Genomic DNA, 17,653 nt, shown 5'->3' on the forward strand with positions numbered 1-17,653 from the left:
CACACACACACACACACACACATATATATATATATACGGGATATATACACACACACTCTCTCTCCACTTCACATGAGGGCGCCCTCAATTTACCAAAAATGCGGATGTGCTGGCAGCCATTAGATCATGATTTCAATAGTCCAGATTTTAATGAAACTTTTATGGGGAAAAGTTAATTATGACTGGTCATAAACCTTCCGCAAATCCGGACCATTGAAATCACGATCTAACGGCCAACAGAAAACGTCCGCAAGTTTCTTATTATAAAGGCGCCCTTGTAAGAAGTGTGCTATATATATATATATATATATATATATATATATATATATATATATAAGTATACATATAATAATATATAAGAAATAGAAAGAGTATGTCTTGAGGTATTCCACCGTGCGTAGATTCTATGTGAGGTAACAGAGCATACACTACATAAAGTATAATTGTAATGCTATTAATTACATAACAAATTTTAGTGTATATTGTGTTGTGGAATAGCATGTAATCTGGTGTTGTGTTGTTCTTTCAGGAAGAGAGCCTATGTAGGCGGATACAGAATTACTGATTCTGATTCTCTCCAGGCATCAATGGACGCAGCGGGTAGAATACGCATTATGATAGAGGCAAAGCTTTCTCCTGGACCGTCTCTATGCAATATACGTCGGCACGGTGACAATAGTCGTTGGCATGATGGTGTCACTGTCGCTAGTGGTAATTTTCTTGCAGCTAAGGTAGGAAAGTTGTCACTGTCAGTGTCTGCAAGATTAATTTTTTACTATTTTGCGCATAGCATTTGGTTGGTTTGTTATACTTGATTAGTATATGGAACTTTGACCTCAATTTGTTTCTCTTGGCAGAGAAGGGGAGTTGTCGAAGGAATTGATTATGGAGCAACAGGTGAAGTAAAGAAAATTGATGTTGCTCGTGTTCGTGAGAGGCTTGATAAGGATTATATAGTTATCTTAAGCAATCTTGGCTATTCCAGCTCTGGAGAAGTTTTGAATTGCAAGTATGCTAATTAGCTTTTGATAGGTACCCTTTGTTGCTTGGCTTAAATTACTTTAGTTACTTAAAACCATACCCGTATCTAGCATGTATACTTGATTGAGGTAATGTCTAGCTCTTGAGTTAGAGGGACTTTAGTAGTTCTTTCACTTGATTTGAGATATTTTTCTTATTTGGTGTGAAAGGTCTCATTGATCCTTTAAGTTATATCTATCCACCGTTGCTATTGAGCTGTCGAGCTTTCTTGAAAGGTATCTTGCATGGTCTCCTATTCTCTTTCTATATTGATGGAGGACAACTTTAGGAAGCTGATGTTGGGCTGCCTATCGCTATTAGCGTCATGGTGGTTTTGATAAAGAATTGCTTCTAAGGATAAGGTACTCTTAGACCATAGTCCTTACGTTTTGTAGAATAGGCAACGGGAGTTCAAATAGATTTTCAAAGGGTCGGCTTGGATTTGGAAGTTTATGTTTCTCTTGAAAGTGACTATTTAGGGTACTCACTAGTTAGTTGAGTTGGAGGTTTAAGCTTGATGGTTTGAATAGGTGTTGTTTGGGAGTGACTTGTACCCTTGTAGTGTTTGCAGGAGACTAGAAGAAGAAAGAGAGAAAGACTTCGTGACTCCCTTCTAGAATCCTAAAGGTTGGGGTGAAAGAACAACTTTTAAGGGGCTGCGGAATCCAATCTAGGATTCCTTGGGAGTTACCCCTAAGATAGAGCTGCATAACACATTAGATAAAATTTGAAAAGCTTCACACTAGTTCTCAAAGTCTCAACTCTCTAGACTATAAATCTAAGAAGCACGTGCGAGGACACGACAAGACTTGGATATGCGGATTCGTTACTTATTAAACAATTAGGATACAGTCACATTGCGACACGTCAAGTATAAGATATATTTATGTAATAGATGTATCTTTTGAGTTCATATCAAAGTTAATAACATTATTTCCAACTAATTAAGACAAAAAAATAGAAATTGTACTAAGTTTATGAAGATACAAATTAACTGTCATCATGAACTAGTTATCCATGAAAATTTTGACTTTGGGCCAAGTAACCTCCTATGTGTCCTTAACGCGTCTTGGAGTGTCCATGACGTGTCCGACAAAAGATGAAACATGGGACACATATTTAGGCATGGTTAAGACATGCTTGACAAAGGAGTGTCATGTTCATGTCAAACGCGTGTCGGACACAGATACGTGGGGTCGGTGGACACTTCTGTACTTCTTATTTTTAGACTGTTCAACTCTCCTAATTCTGCTAGAATAATTATTAAACAATTAGGATGACAAGAAATTTTGTTGAGGTGCAAGCATAGAGTATTCTAAACATAAGTAGGATTTCATATAAGACCAAGAACATACAAGGATCAGAAGTACGGCCCATTAGTAACCCGATATCTAACAAATTAGATGTTTTTTGTTGGGTTATTTGGTATTGCAATTGTTTTTGCTACCCTTAGAAACTCAAACACTACACATTGTCTTTGATGAGTAACTTTGGTAGGACGTCTCGTCCCGCATACCAGCTAAAAGAACTAATCAGATGGTTGATGATAATTTTTGTTGGGGTCATATAAGCACTTTAAGGCCTATCTAATGATTTTTTCTGTCGTAAATTTCAGCGCATACGAAGTGGCTACAGCTTGTGCCTTAGCTCTTGGTGCAGAGAAGCTTATTTGCATTATAGATGGCCCAATCCTGGATGAGTCTGGACGCCTTATTCGTTTTTTAACTCTTCAAGATGCGGACATGTTGATCCTTGAGCGAGCTAAGCAAAGTGAAATAGCTGCTAACTATGTTCAAGCTGTTCGTGGAGAAGATCTTACTTGCCTTGCCCATGGCGAGTCCAATGGAAGTGTAACATCTCTACAGAAGGGGAAGGGTTTCAGTGATATGTATGCAGCAACATTTCACAATGGTGTTGGCTTTGACAATGGTAATGGACTGTCTGGCGAGCAGGGTTTTGCTATCGGAGGTCAAGAGAGGCTTAGTCGACTAAATGGTTACCTTTCTGAATTAGCTGCAGCAGCTTTTGTTTGCAGAGTAAGTTTGCACCTTGATGGATGAACAATGTTTCTCAACCACCTAAGTTTGCCAATTTTACTTACAGTTCTGTGAATTTTAATACTCCCTCCGTCCCTTTTTAAGTGTCGAGCTTCGTAACTCCTACTTATTAAGAGTACATCATCATTACACCTTTCACTTCAATTTTTACCTCTACTTTCCCTACTTACCCTCTATGGAGACATCATCACTTTTACTCACTAACTTTCAAAATGGAATTTACTTTTAAGGGCAAAATGAAAAATGTACCAACTTTTACCCACTAACTTTACAAAATGGACACTTATTAAGGTCAACCCAAAATGGAATACTAAACTTTAAAAAAGGGACGGAGGGAGTAATAGCTTTTGAAAGTGACTACCCATTTTGTGTAATATGAAGCCACTGTGACTATTATCTAAGTTTCTATTCTATTCAAACTACATAAATAAGGCTCTTTTTTCTGAGCAAAGCGTGAATCCTTGATTATTGGATGAGAGGGTTTCAGTAAGTTCTCTCTTCCTCCGCCCCCCACTTTAGGTTGGACACTTGTATAATGATATTTTAGGAAAGCAACATTAAATGGATTGTATTGGATTATGGATACCATTTCTTGGCATGCAATGGTAAGGCCAAATTTCTATTCAGCAATGATGGGTGATAATTCAATTTTTAATTCGAGTTGTAAAATTTCTCTCATGTCACTGAAGACAAGCTTCATGAGGTACCATATACTGCAGTTTCTAGCATGATTCAGGATAAACTGTGATAATGTTATCATATTGTCAAACTGAGTAGTCAAAGGATGATCTTCAAAAAGGCATCATTTACTTTTTTGCTGGGCTGGACTTCAATATTGAAGCTTTTGTCCTGTGAATAAATGTTGCTGTTCAAATGCCTTGTGTGTGCCAGCATAATTTTATGAGTCTGACATGTTAATGTTTCTGGTTTCTTCTTTTGCTTGATTAGTTGATTTACATTTTCCAAGTCGTGAATGTGGATTGTAATCCTTATGCATTCGATACTGCAGAAATGAATGCTCTTAGGTGCTTCGCATTGGTTGAGCTTTGTCCAGAAAGTTCTTGTTAAGTTGTTAGGTCCTTCTAATTCTAAATCGCTTCAAGTGAGATCACAATTGGATGCCTATGGTGCGAGTTATGTATTGCTGTCACAAAATGTTAGGAAGGTAGTCAGTGGTTTGGTTGTTGTTACAGTCTTTCCCAATTATTTTCTTTCAGGGAGGTGTTCAGCGAGTTCACTTGGTAGATGGCACTATCGGTGGAGTTTTACTATTGGAACTATTTCAAAGAGATGGAGTGGGAACAATGGTGGCCAGGTATGCAATTTTTATGGAAAGTAACTTTCACATAATCTGTTTTCAAGGTACATGATCTGTAATGTGTGCTCATTTCCTATTTGGATTTGAAACCATTGGAGCTGCAAATATTCCTTTGCAAGGGCTCCATTGGAACCTGCGGAGCTAATTTTCCCAATTTCCAATTCTCTATTGTTGTTAGTTGATGCATGTGTTCCAGTATATTCTCTCTTTTAGTTTGTTGTTTCCCTATCAAGGGAACTGCTGTCTATCTTAGGTTATTTTAATTTAGATCACGGGGTAGGCAGGTTGGAATTACATACCACCAAAGGAAACCTACTCATCTGTTTCATATCATCACTAAATCACCTGTTCAGTTTGTCTCTCTTGCCTTGATACGAAAAACAATAATAATAAAAATTGATAGATGACACAGAAAAAAACCCACGCTTACACAATATCTGTTAGTTTATTGCTGATTCTTTTGCTCATGCAGAATATCTGTTATTCCTTGATTCTTTTGCTTGTCCAAAATACTTGTTAAGGGTACACTAGAGGACCGTAGTTGTGGACTTTATAATCTTGGACAATGATAAGTTCATGGTTTATAGTTAAGTTTTGGGTTGCCACTTTCACAAATTTGACAAAAGAAATTCGAATCTTAGGAGAGAAATGGATTTCTACGCTGGAAATCATTAAGTAATACTCTGCCGTAACGAAAGATTGGGCACTGGGTCTGACCTTTTTCAGAGCAGTACCTGAGTACCTGCTGGATATATGGTATTGGCTACTGGTAGAACTGTGCAGAGTATTTGTGACATTATAGCATGTTTTGTTTCCTAATCAACAGGAACTTGTTGACATTCTATATCAATGATTTTTCATTATTTACTCAGCTTAACATGTCCAAGCTTTAAAAGCTGACCAATCGGTTGAGGCATAGGTGTTTGTTTGTTGGATGTCAAGATATGGATGATATGGATTTGTAGATAGTTGCGGTAGCAGGGGATTTGATTGTCATATCATATTTTGATTCTTATTCGTTAAGTGAGTGAAACACTAAAAGTTCTAGGCCTAGATGCTGTTATTTTGCTTAAAAATCATTTTGTTGAGAAGAAAAGAGTAAAACCTACTTGCTACATTGCCACATCTACCATTTCACTGACTTTTCTCTAATTGTTCGTTCACACTCCAGTGATCTGTATGAAGGAACAAGGATGGCTAGGATGACAGACATTTCCCGGATAAAACAACTTATACAGCCTTTAGAAGAGTCTGGCGCATTGGTCAGGAGGACCGAAGAAGAGGTTTGTGCTAATGATTTTTCTTTTTCTTTTGATGTTGGGCACTCAGAACTTATTGTCTTTTCACGATTTTAGCTACTTCAAGCACTGGATTCGTTCATGGTCATGGAGAGGGACGGTCAAATCATTGCTTGTGCTGCTCTTTTTCCATTCTTTAAAGAAAAATGGGGAGAAGTTGCTGCTATTGCTGTTTCTCCTGAATGCCGTGGGCAAGGACAAGGAGACAAATTACTGGGTATGGTAGTGAATCTGTAGCAATTACTTTTGTGCAGTGTTTTTATTCCCTGAGTTGGCAATGGGTTGTCTCAATGTTTGTCTCTGACTCGGAATTTCTTTTCCTTTCCACCTTTTCTGAATAATCATTACAAGTGGAATTTTTTGCAGATTTCATTGAAAAGAAGGCATCTTCGCGTGGATTTGAAATGCTTTTCCTGCTTACAACCCGGACTGCAGATTGGTATGCGTTTTGCCTCCCAGCACGTTTTGATTAATGCATACTAGCTGCGTTTGATTATGATGGCTTAATGAGAATGATCATAATTAATGTAACCATTAGAGTTATTCGAGTAATATTGTGTCTTATTTGATGTTGTTGAAGAGTTCCTACTTTCTTCTGCTATGGATTCATGGCTAGCAAATTAATCTCGTGCCATTGTTGACGCTAGAACCTTAAGCTCAGTGTTATGACCAAATTGTTGATACAATTTAATTGCATTCTTTTACCTTTTAGTTTGTGCTTGGCTGCAAGTAGAGTATTAATCGGAACCTTAAGAGAGTTTAAAAAACCTCTTTGAAGTACATTTCCAATTGAAGTACATTCTGCAAAGGGAACTTCATGAGTATAGCGGCTTGGCTTATTGCTTATATACTGTAGCATGGATAAGGATATAGAAACAGGAAAAAAATATTTTGGAAAAAATGGCCTAAGACACGGAACAAAAGTAAATTTTATTTTACCATTGTTGATTCAGTAATATTCGAAACTAACATTGTAATTTTCAATTCTTTCCTTTTACTTTGACTAAAAGTTGTAGTCGGTTGGAATTTTTGGTTTGCAATCCTTCCCTTTTAGTTTTTATTTATTTATCATAGTTTAACACTTTAACTCCTAAAATGAACTTTGAATTTTTTTTGATAACTTGGAGTGTTCGGGCCTCAATGCAGGAACCTCCAAGTGGGGTGGTGTATCCATCTCAGAACTTCGCTTTCACGCTTCCAAGTTAAACCCTAAACCCTTAGCACATAGGAACCTTGCTCCCATCGATAAAGGAGCTCCGAACTAGGATAGAATCTCTTAGAACATAAATCCCAAAAGAACAATAGTAAAAGATTCCAAGTAAGAGACAATATGAAGTTATGATAAGATCGAGGAAAATAACAACTCAATTTTCTCGTATTTATTATAAATATAATATTTACTTGCTAAAACAATATTTGAAGTTGACTCCAATTATGAATTATAGCATTTTCCTGTACTTCACATGTATTTGTATCAGTTATTCCTACCCCCCCGAAACAAGGAGCTTCTATGCCCCCTGATTCGGCCCTTACTTCGTGCAAATAAGGTTCGAGCTAACTTTCGTGCACCTTGATTAATCTCTGGGGTACTCCCAGCGGGGGCCCAATTAAATCTCTGACAAAGCCTATTTGGAGTCATGGACTGCCCCGTAAAAGTTGATAGCACTGGGACTTTTCGAACCCGATACCGTGGCTTAAAAGTAATGAAGTTAAATGAACATGACACATCGTGTACCCCGTACATGTCCTACTGTGTCCCAGGCATAACCGTGTCCGATACGTATGCTGTGAACATCCAGGCATGTCGGTTGCTTCATAGGTGAAAACAGTAGCATATCATCAAATTATAACAAAGCACTTGACAAGATGGATTTGAAAGCTCCCAGTGCAGTGTTGTTGCACAAAAGTTCTACTGTGGTACAGGGGATATAATGTATTTGTTCATTTCCTGCTTAATACTGCTTAATAACATCTTGGTACTTACCCAATCTGGGGTAAATATAACCTATCCTAACTTATTGTGCTAGTGCAGTATGTATCGTCAACCACCATTGCTCAGAAAAATCTGGAATATGTTTCCTGCTATCTCACCTAGCCGCTAAGGGATGAGTTAGTACTTTCACTTTGGACCTTTTAGTATTTGTTCCTTTACTGTCAAGTACGGGTATAATTGGTTCTTGCAGTTCGAATTTAGGGCTTTTTATTTTGCTCTGAGCCGAAGTTCTCGGTTAGTCCAAATTGGAAACCGACACCGAATATGAAGTGCTTCAAACCTTGCTGGTTCAATATACTACGGCTCAGTCAGTGTTGTTGGGAACGTAAAATAAGGGATTTCTCATAGATTAGGATTAACAAGATCAGGGCTTTTGCATCATTACTTAGGGAACAAGAGTTTCAAATTTACCTTAAGAAATCGCAGCAGGTCTGGAACATTTGGTTTTCTGTCAGTATTTTTTGCATGTAGAATTTCAAGAACATTGCATAAACTTGCATGATCCACCAATTAGGGAGTCAAACATCGCGAGAAAAGAGCATAGAGACAGACAGAAGAGAGGAGCCTGAAATCGAGAGAAGTAGAGGGGACACTGAGATGCATTAGGATCATTGAGCTAGTGCGTATGCCAGTGAAAAACAAATAGAGAAGCCATTCAATCTCCGATTGGGAAAAGAGAGAAGACAGGTAAGTTGGGAAGAGAGAGAAAAAAGTTGGGTTTGCAGGTTTTCTTTCTGTGCGCACCTAGCACACATGGATGGTGAGTATCAAACACAAGGGTTCGTAAGGACGGTGCACATTAAGTTTTCTGATGAGGATATTAGTCAGTCAGTCTTGGTTCAACATTGACATGCATCAAAACCAAAGTGAAATTTGATATAACTGAACTGAACTGGACTGATTATTTTGGGCAGTTTAGTCAGGGGGATTGGGTTTTCTTCGGTTAAAATTTCACCCCTATTGTCAAGTGCAAAGCTCATCTCCACATCACATGATTTATTTTTATGTTTATAATTCATATTTAGGGTGCCATTTGTTTCTTCTGGTGCTAAACATGTATGAATTGATTGGTACTTGAAAGCAACAGAAAAGGAAATGAATGGTCCTCTTTTGAGTATCTAGCCTACTGATGTACTGCAATCATTGGCTCTGTGTTTGACAGGTTTGTGAGGCGTGGTTTCTCAGAATGTTCTATCGAATGCATACCAGAGGAGAAGAGGAAGAAGATAAATCGGTCCCGTGGATCAAAGTACTATATGAAGAAGCTACAACCTGACATGAGTGGAATTAGCATCGATCGAGTATTCACTTGAGTCCGAAGCAATGGAGTTGGTTATGTTATCCGCTAATAGACTGGGAACAGAGTTCTCAACTTTAGGGCGTAAGCATCTTAACATGCTAATGACATCTATTTACTCGTACATCTTAACGGTGATTGGATTGTTTGCTTTAGTAGAAGGCAATATATGCATGAAAAGGCTAGCTAACTAGGTTAGACTATTTGTATCAGATCTTTAGACACAGCTGATTCACGTGCTTGCTTACAAGTTGTGAATGCAGCTACTATTGTCTGGCTTTTGTTTTGTTATGTTAATTGTATCCTAGGGCATCTGTCAGTCGCATTCATGCAGTTCAATCTCAGTTTTCTTGTCACCAAAATAAAAACCAAAATACCCGGTCACATGTTTGCTTAGGCGAGGCTACAGCAATGTTGGTTCATTTTATGCTTTCAATCGGGCACCCACAACATATGCAGTACTTTGCTACACTGCTTTGCTTTACATTTTAAAGGAGAATTTTCATGGTACAGTTGCGAGGACACTTCGAATATATTAATTTCGTTATTTTTTCCCGTAGTTTTTGATATTTTGCTACCTTAGAAGTGTACTTCAGCAGACTAGACAAGAGTTTGTTATTGTGATTTAAAGATTGATGTTTGGAGATCTCGTAGATGCTCTAAAGTTTTCTTTTTGACTCCTTTATATAATGTTGGTACTCAAAACATGACAAATGTTGGTCAAACATTGTAAACCAAGGAGTCCATCTAATTCGTTGTTCACTTATCTACTCCCTGCATTGAAGTTTTGTTGGAGGCCCTTTGGATTCCAAAATCCAACCATGGTGACAAATTGCTCGTCTGAAATTCATGAAAATAAACCAATTATTTCTTCCGGCGAATACATATTAGTAATGAGGTAATGTAGTTTTTTTTCATGTACACAGAAAGTGTTGTGATGCGATATGGACATATGAATATCATATCCCTTCATCTAGATGTAGACCATACCCATCTTGTGCTGAACTTAACAAGTTTGTAATTCAAAAGATTTGATAGGAGCGACGAGCAGGACTCCAGAAGATGTTTGAAAGATTTTGCAAGATTTTGCCATTTTGGACAATTGGAAGGTTGCGAAAGGATTACATTTATAAGGGTTGAGTCAATGGACCATCTTTTCTTTAACTTTGAAAGTCCTAGCAGGCTTGGGTGGGTTGCTGTATCTCAGAAGCCTTGGGGTTGGACATTCTGTTTTGCGTTTGTTTGCAGAAGGTTTAAGTCATTCAACTAAAGGGAGATATTCAAAGGAGTTTCTGCCATACAATTTTGCTGTGTTGGTGCTTATGCCAGTCCAGAAATGATAAGTTATTTCAAAGTTTTCTGACCATGTTAACTCTAGAGGCCATCCCTTCATCTCTACCAGCAACATTTGTCTGCCATGTAGCTCAGCCACCCCTCCCCCCGAATGGATCCCTCCTTCCAGTTTTGTCAAGATCAACTATGATACCTCATGGGAAGCTAACTCGGAATCTGGTGTTGTGGGGATTGTTATTTGGTATGGTTCTGGTAAACAGTATACTAGTTCATGGAAGGAGGATTGGAGTGCAGCCATGTAGGGCAATCCTGAGTTCATGTATGACGCCCTTGCTGTGAGAGGAGCTTGCTTGATGGCAAAAGCAATGGTTATGGGTGTCAGGTCATGCTCCGAGAAGAATGATAACAAAATAGTTATTGCTGGAAAACCCTAGCTCGCCTAGGTCTATAAATATTTGCTATGTATGAATTATTTAATTAATCACACAAAAGAGCTCAGTTTTCTGGAACTTATAATTGCATTGATTGTTTCACGTTTTTTTGATAATCGTAAGGATCCAAACTCAACGGTACGGGAGAAGAGAGCAGAGATCACTCGTAAAATCCCAACGGGACGTGAGTCCATAACCTTCACAATAAGAAAGTTCAGGGCACCTCGCATGTAGCAAGGTTCGGACACGAGTTCCATAACGAGGGCTGATCTCTAACCGCTTTGGGTGAGCCCCAAGTGGCTTGAGTGTTTCTGAATTAGTGCCCTCTTGGGAAAGCTCTTTCAAACACATCAGGGCTATGATTGTAGAACTGAATTTGCGTTGTGCTTATATCCCAAGATCGGCAAACAGCAGCACACGGCGCTACTTCTGACTTAGCAGAATTTTTGTCATTTTAGTTGATTGTAGAAATGTAATTCTGTCTGATGATGTTCTAATAGATAAGTACGTTGAACAAAAACAAAGGAGTTTTTTGAGGCAACTCAGATATAGCTTTAAATCTTGTTGAATTTATCATTTTGAAACGCAAATTTTCCATATTCGAGAACCCTCTCCTCCCTCCCTCCCTGGAGCTCGTCCATTCGTTGCGCGATCCCATGCTTGTTTAGGCCGGTGCGGTGAGTGAGATTTCTGCTAATACCAACTTGCTAGGGTTGCCTGGCAATACACAAACAACAACAAAGGCCCAAATTCCTAAAACAGACAATTATTGAACACCTGCATTTCATTCTCTCTCTCATATCATAAAGAAGAAAGTTGTTCTACAATAAAATCACAAAGAAGCAAGAAACCAAAATTTCTTTCTCAAAAAATATGAGTAAATTAGAGATCATTCCAACACCACAGTGGCACCCAACCCCTTGAGTTTCTCCATGATCGAATCCGCCTCTTCCTTGGCAACCCCTTTCTTCACCACAACCGGAGCCTTCTCGACCAAATCCTTGGCCTCCTTCAATCCCAATTCCGTAAAGCTCCTCACCTCCTTTATGATCTTGATCTTCGCCCCCGCGTCGAACTTCTCCAGCTTCACGTCGAACGCCGTCTTCTCCGCCGCCTTCACGTCCGCCGATCCAGCCCCGGCTAACGGTGACGAAGCCGCGGGCGATGGGCCCGATACGGCCGGGCCATAGTTGTTGAGGCCCATCTTGTGGCGGAACAGGACCGAGTAATCGAATCTCTCAAACTTGTTGAGGCTGAGGAGCTCGTCCGCTATTCGCTCCAGCTTCTGGGGTTGGGTCTCGGCTGTAGAGAGGTTGCGCGAGATAGGGTTTCGGATGAGAGAGAAGAGACTCGGTAGGTTTCTGAGCGGGACTTTTGAGGCCATTTTCAGGAGATCGAGTCCGTTGTCTTGCTCTCTGATGGGGTTTTGCAAGAATTTTACTGAGTGTACCTGCGTTTGTGGGTGTTTGCTTTTTTTAGGGTTCTAAACAAGAGAGGGACGACGGTAATTTAGTAATTACGGGTTATTTGGATTACAAAAAACGACGTCGTGCTTTTTTTAGGGTTCTAAACAAGAGAGAGACAAGGGTAATTAAGTAATTACGATCAATCACTAGGAAACCTCTAACAACAGTAGGACCCTTAAAAAGTTCTGAAAAATACCTATCAGATTCTTCAGCAGTGTCGAATAAGTACACACTTACATCCATGAGATAGCTATGAGGTCACGGCCCAAATGACGCAACGGCATTCTTAAATCTCCCAGAATTTCCAATAACCTATATCTTACAGCTGGACCTCTCAAGTTAGGATCGAGGGCATCTCATCCATGTTATTGCACATAACACACCCACAAAAATTATGAACAATAACAGTACTCAATCGACAGATGATTCTAAAAAACCAGCAGAGAGCAAAAAACCTACAGAACTCCAACCAATGTTTTCAAATCGGGAGACGTATTGTGTATCGATTTTTCAATTATATAGTTCGTATCGAGATACGTATTGTGTATCTTGAGATACGTTTGTTGAAAGAGTTGGAGTTTCTATTGCGTAATTGGACAATTTTTTTAGAAGAGGAGGATGAATACTAAAGACAAGAGTGGGAAAGGAGAGTATTTGCATTGTACTTGAACTCATACTTTTTTTTTGGCATCCCCGTTTATACTACTCCATGGAAGACTCAAGTACAAAGATATTTTCATATAACATAAACTTTGAAATAATTCTAGAATTACACCTTCTTACAAAAAAAAAACTCTAGATATTTCAGAATGATATTCTAGAGCTCCTAGACTTAAATATTTTATAGTTTCTAAAAACTAGATACTTATATCTTTTTCGATAATATCTATCATCTTTGGATTTTGCCAATTGGAGCTTTGTGAAAATACTAAATTTAATTTATGCTTCAATAGCGTTAGTCATAAATGGTGGTTAAAATCTTACGATACGGGATACGTATCCTACGATTCGTATCGTCTCCTTCCAAAAACGATACGTATCGCAGACCGTATCCTTTTTGTATAGAAATCTTACGATACTGCGGCGTATCCTACGATACAATAGCGTATCCCATTTCACAGCGTATCCTACGATTACTTACAAAGAACAAATCATACCATATTTTAAGGGGTGGAACACCAAACACGTTCTGATCTTTTCATCTAATTATGGTCGTATCCAAATCATTTAAAAGAAACCCAAATCCTAAGCTCGAATAAGAGAAAGAACGTATTTCAATTATGTTTTGCGTGAATCTGATAATGGTTCTTTTTCTCTTCCCTAAACTCAAGCACCAAAAAGCCTCAATGCGATAGACCATGCGATAGAGACTTGGATTTTTTCATCCTAAAAATATTTTTTTCATACATAAAACACATATTTTTCAAATATATGCTGAAATTTTAGATTATTATTAAGTATAACTATTATTTATTGTATATTAGCTTGTTAACGCATCTTATGATACACGATACGTATCCCGATACGATTCGTAAAATGAAATAAACGATACACGATACGTATTCCGATTTGAAACCACTGGTCATAATTAATATATAATTAAAAAATAGATACACTTAATAATACCAACAAACTACCTCACACGCAATTACGCAAACAAGCAACATCATCAGATTAAAACTCATTTCCACAGCATTCAAAGAGAATCGCACTTCCACCCACAATACAAAACCATTCAAGAAATTAAAACCCTTAATTTAGGTTACCTCATAGTTCATTTGATGTCACCAGAATCAAAATCGCTCAGAGATACACAGACATGTATGCAGACCACGTATACAGTAACTACACATGGCTTGATTAAACCCCATCAGGGCCAGCACAATCACGACCAAAAAAGATTTTTTTATTAGCTAAGAATAAAATGCGTAATAACACTACTGTTATATTCAAATGCAGAGACTTCGATTTCCCACAAAATGATGGATGGAGAAATCAAGACGCATGGACAAAACTGTAAATGCAAAAGGGTGATCGATTAGAAATCTACCTCTAGAGCTGAAGAGGGCTGAATTGAGTTGAAGGAAAAAGAAAGCCCTATAGCTTCGGCATCAGCACCAGAGAGAGAGATAGAGAGAGAGAGAGAGAGAGAGAGATAATTGGGTTTTCTGGCAACAGAAATGTTACGGTCAAAAAAAATTTACCCCGAAAATAGATTGAGATTCACTTTGGGATAAATTGTCTTTCTACTCCTACCTAGCATTCCTCAGCTGGCAAAGGATTGCTAAGAAAGGTTAGGAGAAGAGAGAGGCGAAGTTTTGCCCTAACTTTGGACGGTGGGGATTGAACTTGATAGTGGGATGTGGATGGGCTGAATGTGGACCATCATGTATCACGGCCCAATACGTTTCCTGGGCCATTTTTCGAATTGAGAGAGGGACTTAGTAGATTGTCTGATAACCCATATCCGTTTAGTTATTTTTAGAGGTGGCAATCTCAATCCATATTTTTTAATCCGATCAAATTCGCCTACTTATAATCCAACCCAATCCGCCCATAATATATAATGGGTTGATATGGGTTCAACCCATATCAACCCATATTTATATGGGTTTAGGTGGGTTGAAAATGAATTCAATATGGGTTTGACTTAAAAACACAAGTGACATCGATACAAACCTGTTTATTAATACTACTATTTATATTTACAACCAATATATAGCTTATTAATTTATTTACTTAAAAAATCATGAAGATTGTTTGCATGTAATTATAAATAATTACGTAATCCTTCGGTTCCACCTTAAAAGTCCCAACGGAAATTCGTGCATTTTAAAATTCCAAAAAATTTTCCTTTTCGGACAAATCAACAATCCACAAAAATTTGGCGCAAAATTAACAAACGCGAAAAAAGTTCACACGGTCAAAACCTCGCAATTCAAAATTTTTTGAATAAAGACAAACATAAGCAAGTACTTTCCTGATTCTTTGCAATGTGAGGAGTACTGGTTTCTTGTTTCCAGTTTCTTCTTTTGTTTTTTTAATTATAAAAATTCCAAATGCAAATTACAATTTCTTCCAAGTTTCAATCTCCAGAACACACGATCCATGAATTGTGCACGCTTTCTTATATGTCAAAATATTGTGGTGAAAGTAAAAAAAATAAATTACTTTTTCTGATTTCTTTTGTCAAGACGATCAATAAGGATAAAAAATTTATCGCAAAACGAATAAATGCAAAAAACAAAAAAAAAAGAGATTGAATTAGGACAAAACGGAAAAGGGAAAGGGAAACGAAATAAATAAATAAATAAATTCTGCATATCGAAAGCGTATACGTACAGGCCAAAACTCCAAAGTGAATGGCCTACACATGACGGTAGAGAATTTGAATTTTACTTTTCTGAATCTCCTAATTGAGACAAATTGGGGGATCCAACAGGGAAAGAAGCAAAAAAAAAAGGAGGAGGAGGAAAACGGGGCGGGCGGGTTTGGGTTTGCCTTAGCCCATATTTGACCCAATCCGTTTCAACCCGTTTACTTTTTGACCCATATTCGACCCGTCTATATTCGACCCACGACCCGTTTCAACCCGCCCAAAATCGCTAGAAAACTTATTATGCTAATGGAAGTATGAGCATGTTTGAATAATCAACTTATTACCTTGAATAAACATATGTTCTTTTTGAACTTCCCACAAAGGAGAAAATAACGGTTTTCGAAGGTTAAAACTTTACCATTTGATTTAAAGTATTTGTATTTTGATATTTCAAAGGAGTTATGAGCATGCATACATGAATTGCTTGTATTACTTGTGATATGATATTTAGTTGGATGGTCTTGCTAGTTTCAATATTACAATGAATGATTTATGTTTACCTTGTTTACCTTTGTGAAAAGTCCTGCCACGGGGTCTATGCATGAAAATGAGACACAAAAATCGAGAAAGTAGAAACATGGCACCTAGGGTGTGGTTAATGAAAAGGCGTGATTGAAAAGGGTGAAATGTTTTGAAAACCGCAGTGTGGCCGGACTTGCCCATTGTGTAGTGTGTATGTGTGTTTTGTGTGCGTTCCCATGGGAACCTGGACCGGCGGAACCATGATGAGATATGACTTGGTTATCCGCGGAGATGAGCCAATGTAGATTTTGTGTGCCAATGGAAACCCGGACAGCGAAACCATTGTGAGGATACTCGGGAACCCGGAACGGCGGAACCGAGGTTGGGTGTGTTAAAAACGATTTTGGAAATGTTGTTTTGGACAAAGAAAAGTGAAAATGGTGACACGGTCTACGATGAGTCGCGTAGGAGAAACACAAAAAACCATGGACACCAACGATAGTTTGAATAGCGAATGTGAATGTGTGATTGCTACTGTCTGTTGTATATGATCTATTGTTTATAAGTTATGGGTTAGCGGGTAGGGTTTATTTTATTGAGCTTTTGTAGCTTACGGTGTTACCTTTGGTGACCCTGACATATTATATTGGTGGCGACGCTGGTATAATGTGTCAGATCTCGTAGACGAACACGGTGAACTCCACACTTTGAAAGCTTTCGGAGCCGATAAGCTTGCTAGGATGGAGGAGGAGGCAGAACAGTAGATAGGCCCTAGATTATCTCTCCCTTTTGTAATAAAAGTATTTTTATATACTTTTATAGGGTTTATGATGTAATATTGAGCCAGACTCCATTTATTTTGAAATGAAATTGTCCATTTAACGTTCCCAAAATTAGTGGCATTACAGTTTCACCCTATGATTTCTGAAAAAGCCCTCACCGATATCCTATCGAGTTGATTTTTTTACAGAAACTCTTAAAAAATTATTTTAAAAATAATGAACAATTCGGATCATATTAGTGGAACCCAAGGTGGGCTCCATAAAAGTGTACGTGCAAGATATGTGTAAAATTGTGAGTCTCGTGAGCTTGGATTTGTATTTGAATGTGTGTGTGAGTCTCGTGAGCTTTTCTTTTAAGGATTTCTATAGATCCATTTTGATCGTAGGCCTTTTCAAAAAAAAAAAAATTGATCGTAGGCAAGGGCGAAAGGAGCATTGGGCAAGTGGGGTCAATTGATCCATTGAGTTGGAAAATGCACCAAGGATATGAGTAATTTTTATTTTTTTTATCAACAAAAGGTTGAGAGAGAGCGACCAACATAGAAATTCTCTCTTAGGCGTGACCATAGAGGCTCTCTTCCGCCAATAGAATGTCTGATTCGAGCCATATCTATGATTATTTATAATTTTAACTCCACATTTATTAGCCACTTACTCCAAAGGTTCTCATGAAATAAGTTTTGACGTCATTTCCATTCACAACCTAAGTTTCTCTTCCTCGTACAAAATGCAACACGAAATTTGGTTGACTTTGCGGGAAAAAAATATTTCTCAATTTTAAATTACCAAGCTTGGGAAATCATGATTGTGCCTTGCATTCACAGATAAAAGTTAGTTACGATATAGGCAATTTCCAA

At 38.1% G+C, this 17,653-nt stretch overlaps 2 protein-coding genes and 1 long non-coding RNA gene across 9 annotated transcripts; 2 read left to right on the forward strand and 1 right to left on the reverse strand.

Moving 5' to 3' along the window:
* The first annotated feature begins 545 nt into the window (after positions 1-545).
* LOC131304022 (probable amino-acid acetyltransferase NAGS2, chloroplastic) lies at positions 546-9,322 on the forward strand. Of its 2 annotated transcripts, none has more exons than XM_058331113.1 (7): positions 546-731; positions 858-1,009; positions 2,636-3,056; positions 4,295-4,392; positions 5,567-5,678; positions 5,751-5,910; positions 6,060-6,606. In XM_058331113.1, exons 1-7 carry the CDS (start codon positions 588-590, stop codon positions 6,164-6,166), a joined length of 1,194 nt encoding a protein of 397 aa, XP_058187096.1. In that variant the 5' UTR covers positions 546-587; the 3' UTR covers positions 6,167-6,606. The 2 variants fall into 2 exon arrangements, with proteins under 2 accessions (XP_058187096.1, XP_058187097.1); XM_058331114.1 differs by lacking the exon at positions 546-731 and adding an exon at positions 8,849-9,322 and having other exon boundaries at positions 916-1,032; positions 6,060-6,132.
* A 2,151-nt stretch (positions 9,323-11,473) lies between these two features.
* Positions 11,474-14,635, reverse strand: LOC131304023 (uncharacterized). 6 transcript variants are annotated; one of them, XM_058331120.1, is made up of 3 exons: positions 14,224-14,295; positions 12,370-12,485; positions 11,474-12,157 (listed from the first exon to the last, which is right to left on the reverse strand). In XM_058331120.1, exon 3 carries the CDS (start codon positions 12,089-12,091, stop codon positions 11,597-11,599), a length of 495 nt encoding a protein of 164 aa, XP_058187103.1. In that variant the 5' UTR covers positions 12,092-12,157; positions 12,370-12,485; positions 14,224-14,295; the 3' UTR covers positions 11,474-11,596. The 6 variants fall into 6 exon arrangements, with proteins under 6 accessions (XP_058187103.1, XP_058187102.1, XP_058187099.1 ...); XM_058331119.1 differs by having other exon boundaries at positions 12,370-12,491; positions 14,224-14,292; XM_058331116.1 differs by lacking the exon at positions 12,370-12,485 and adding an exon at positions 13,940-14,028 and having other exon boundaries at positions 14,224-14,254.
* Positions 12,121-12,359, forward strand: LOC131304025 (uncharacterized). The gene is made up of 2 exons (XR_009192286.1): positions 12,121-12,256; positions 12,294-12,359. It is a non-coding gene; the product is annotated as an uncharacterized LOC131304025 (long non-coding RNA).
* Positions 14,636-17,653: the final 3,018 nt, after the last annotated feature.

This window comes from Rhododendron vialii, chromosome 10a, assembly GCF_030253575.1.
Source record: "Rhododendron vialii isolate Sample 1 chromosome 10a, ASM3025357v1".
Classification (NCBI taxonomy): domain Eukaryota; kingdom Viridiplantae; phylum Streptophyta; class Magnoliopsida; order Ericales; family Ericaceae; genus Rhododendron; species Rhododendron vialii.

What these genes read in the sequence shown, in the direction of transcription:
- LOC131304022 (XM_058331113.1), top strand. Translation starts at nt 588, where the DNA reads ATGGACGCAGCGGGTAGAATACGCATTATGATAGAGGCAAAGCTTTCT. An exon ending in GTAATTTTCTTGCAGCTAAG is followed by an intron (nt 732 to 857) that starts GTAGGAAAGTTG and finishes TTCTCTTGGCAG; the next exon opens with AGAAGGGGAGTTGTCGAAGG. An exon ending in GTGGGAACAATGGTGGCCAG is followed by an intron (nt 4,393 to 5,566) that starts GTATGCAATTTT and finishes TTCACACTCCAG; the next exon opens with TGATCTGTATGAAGGAACAA.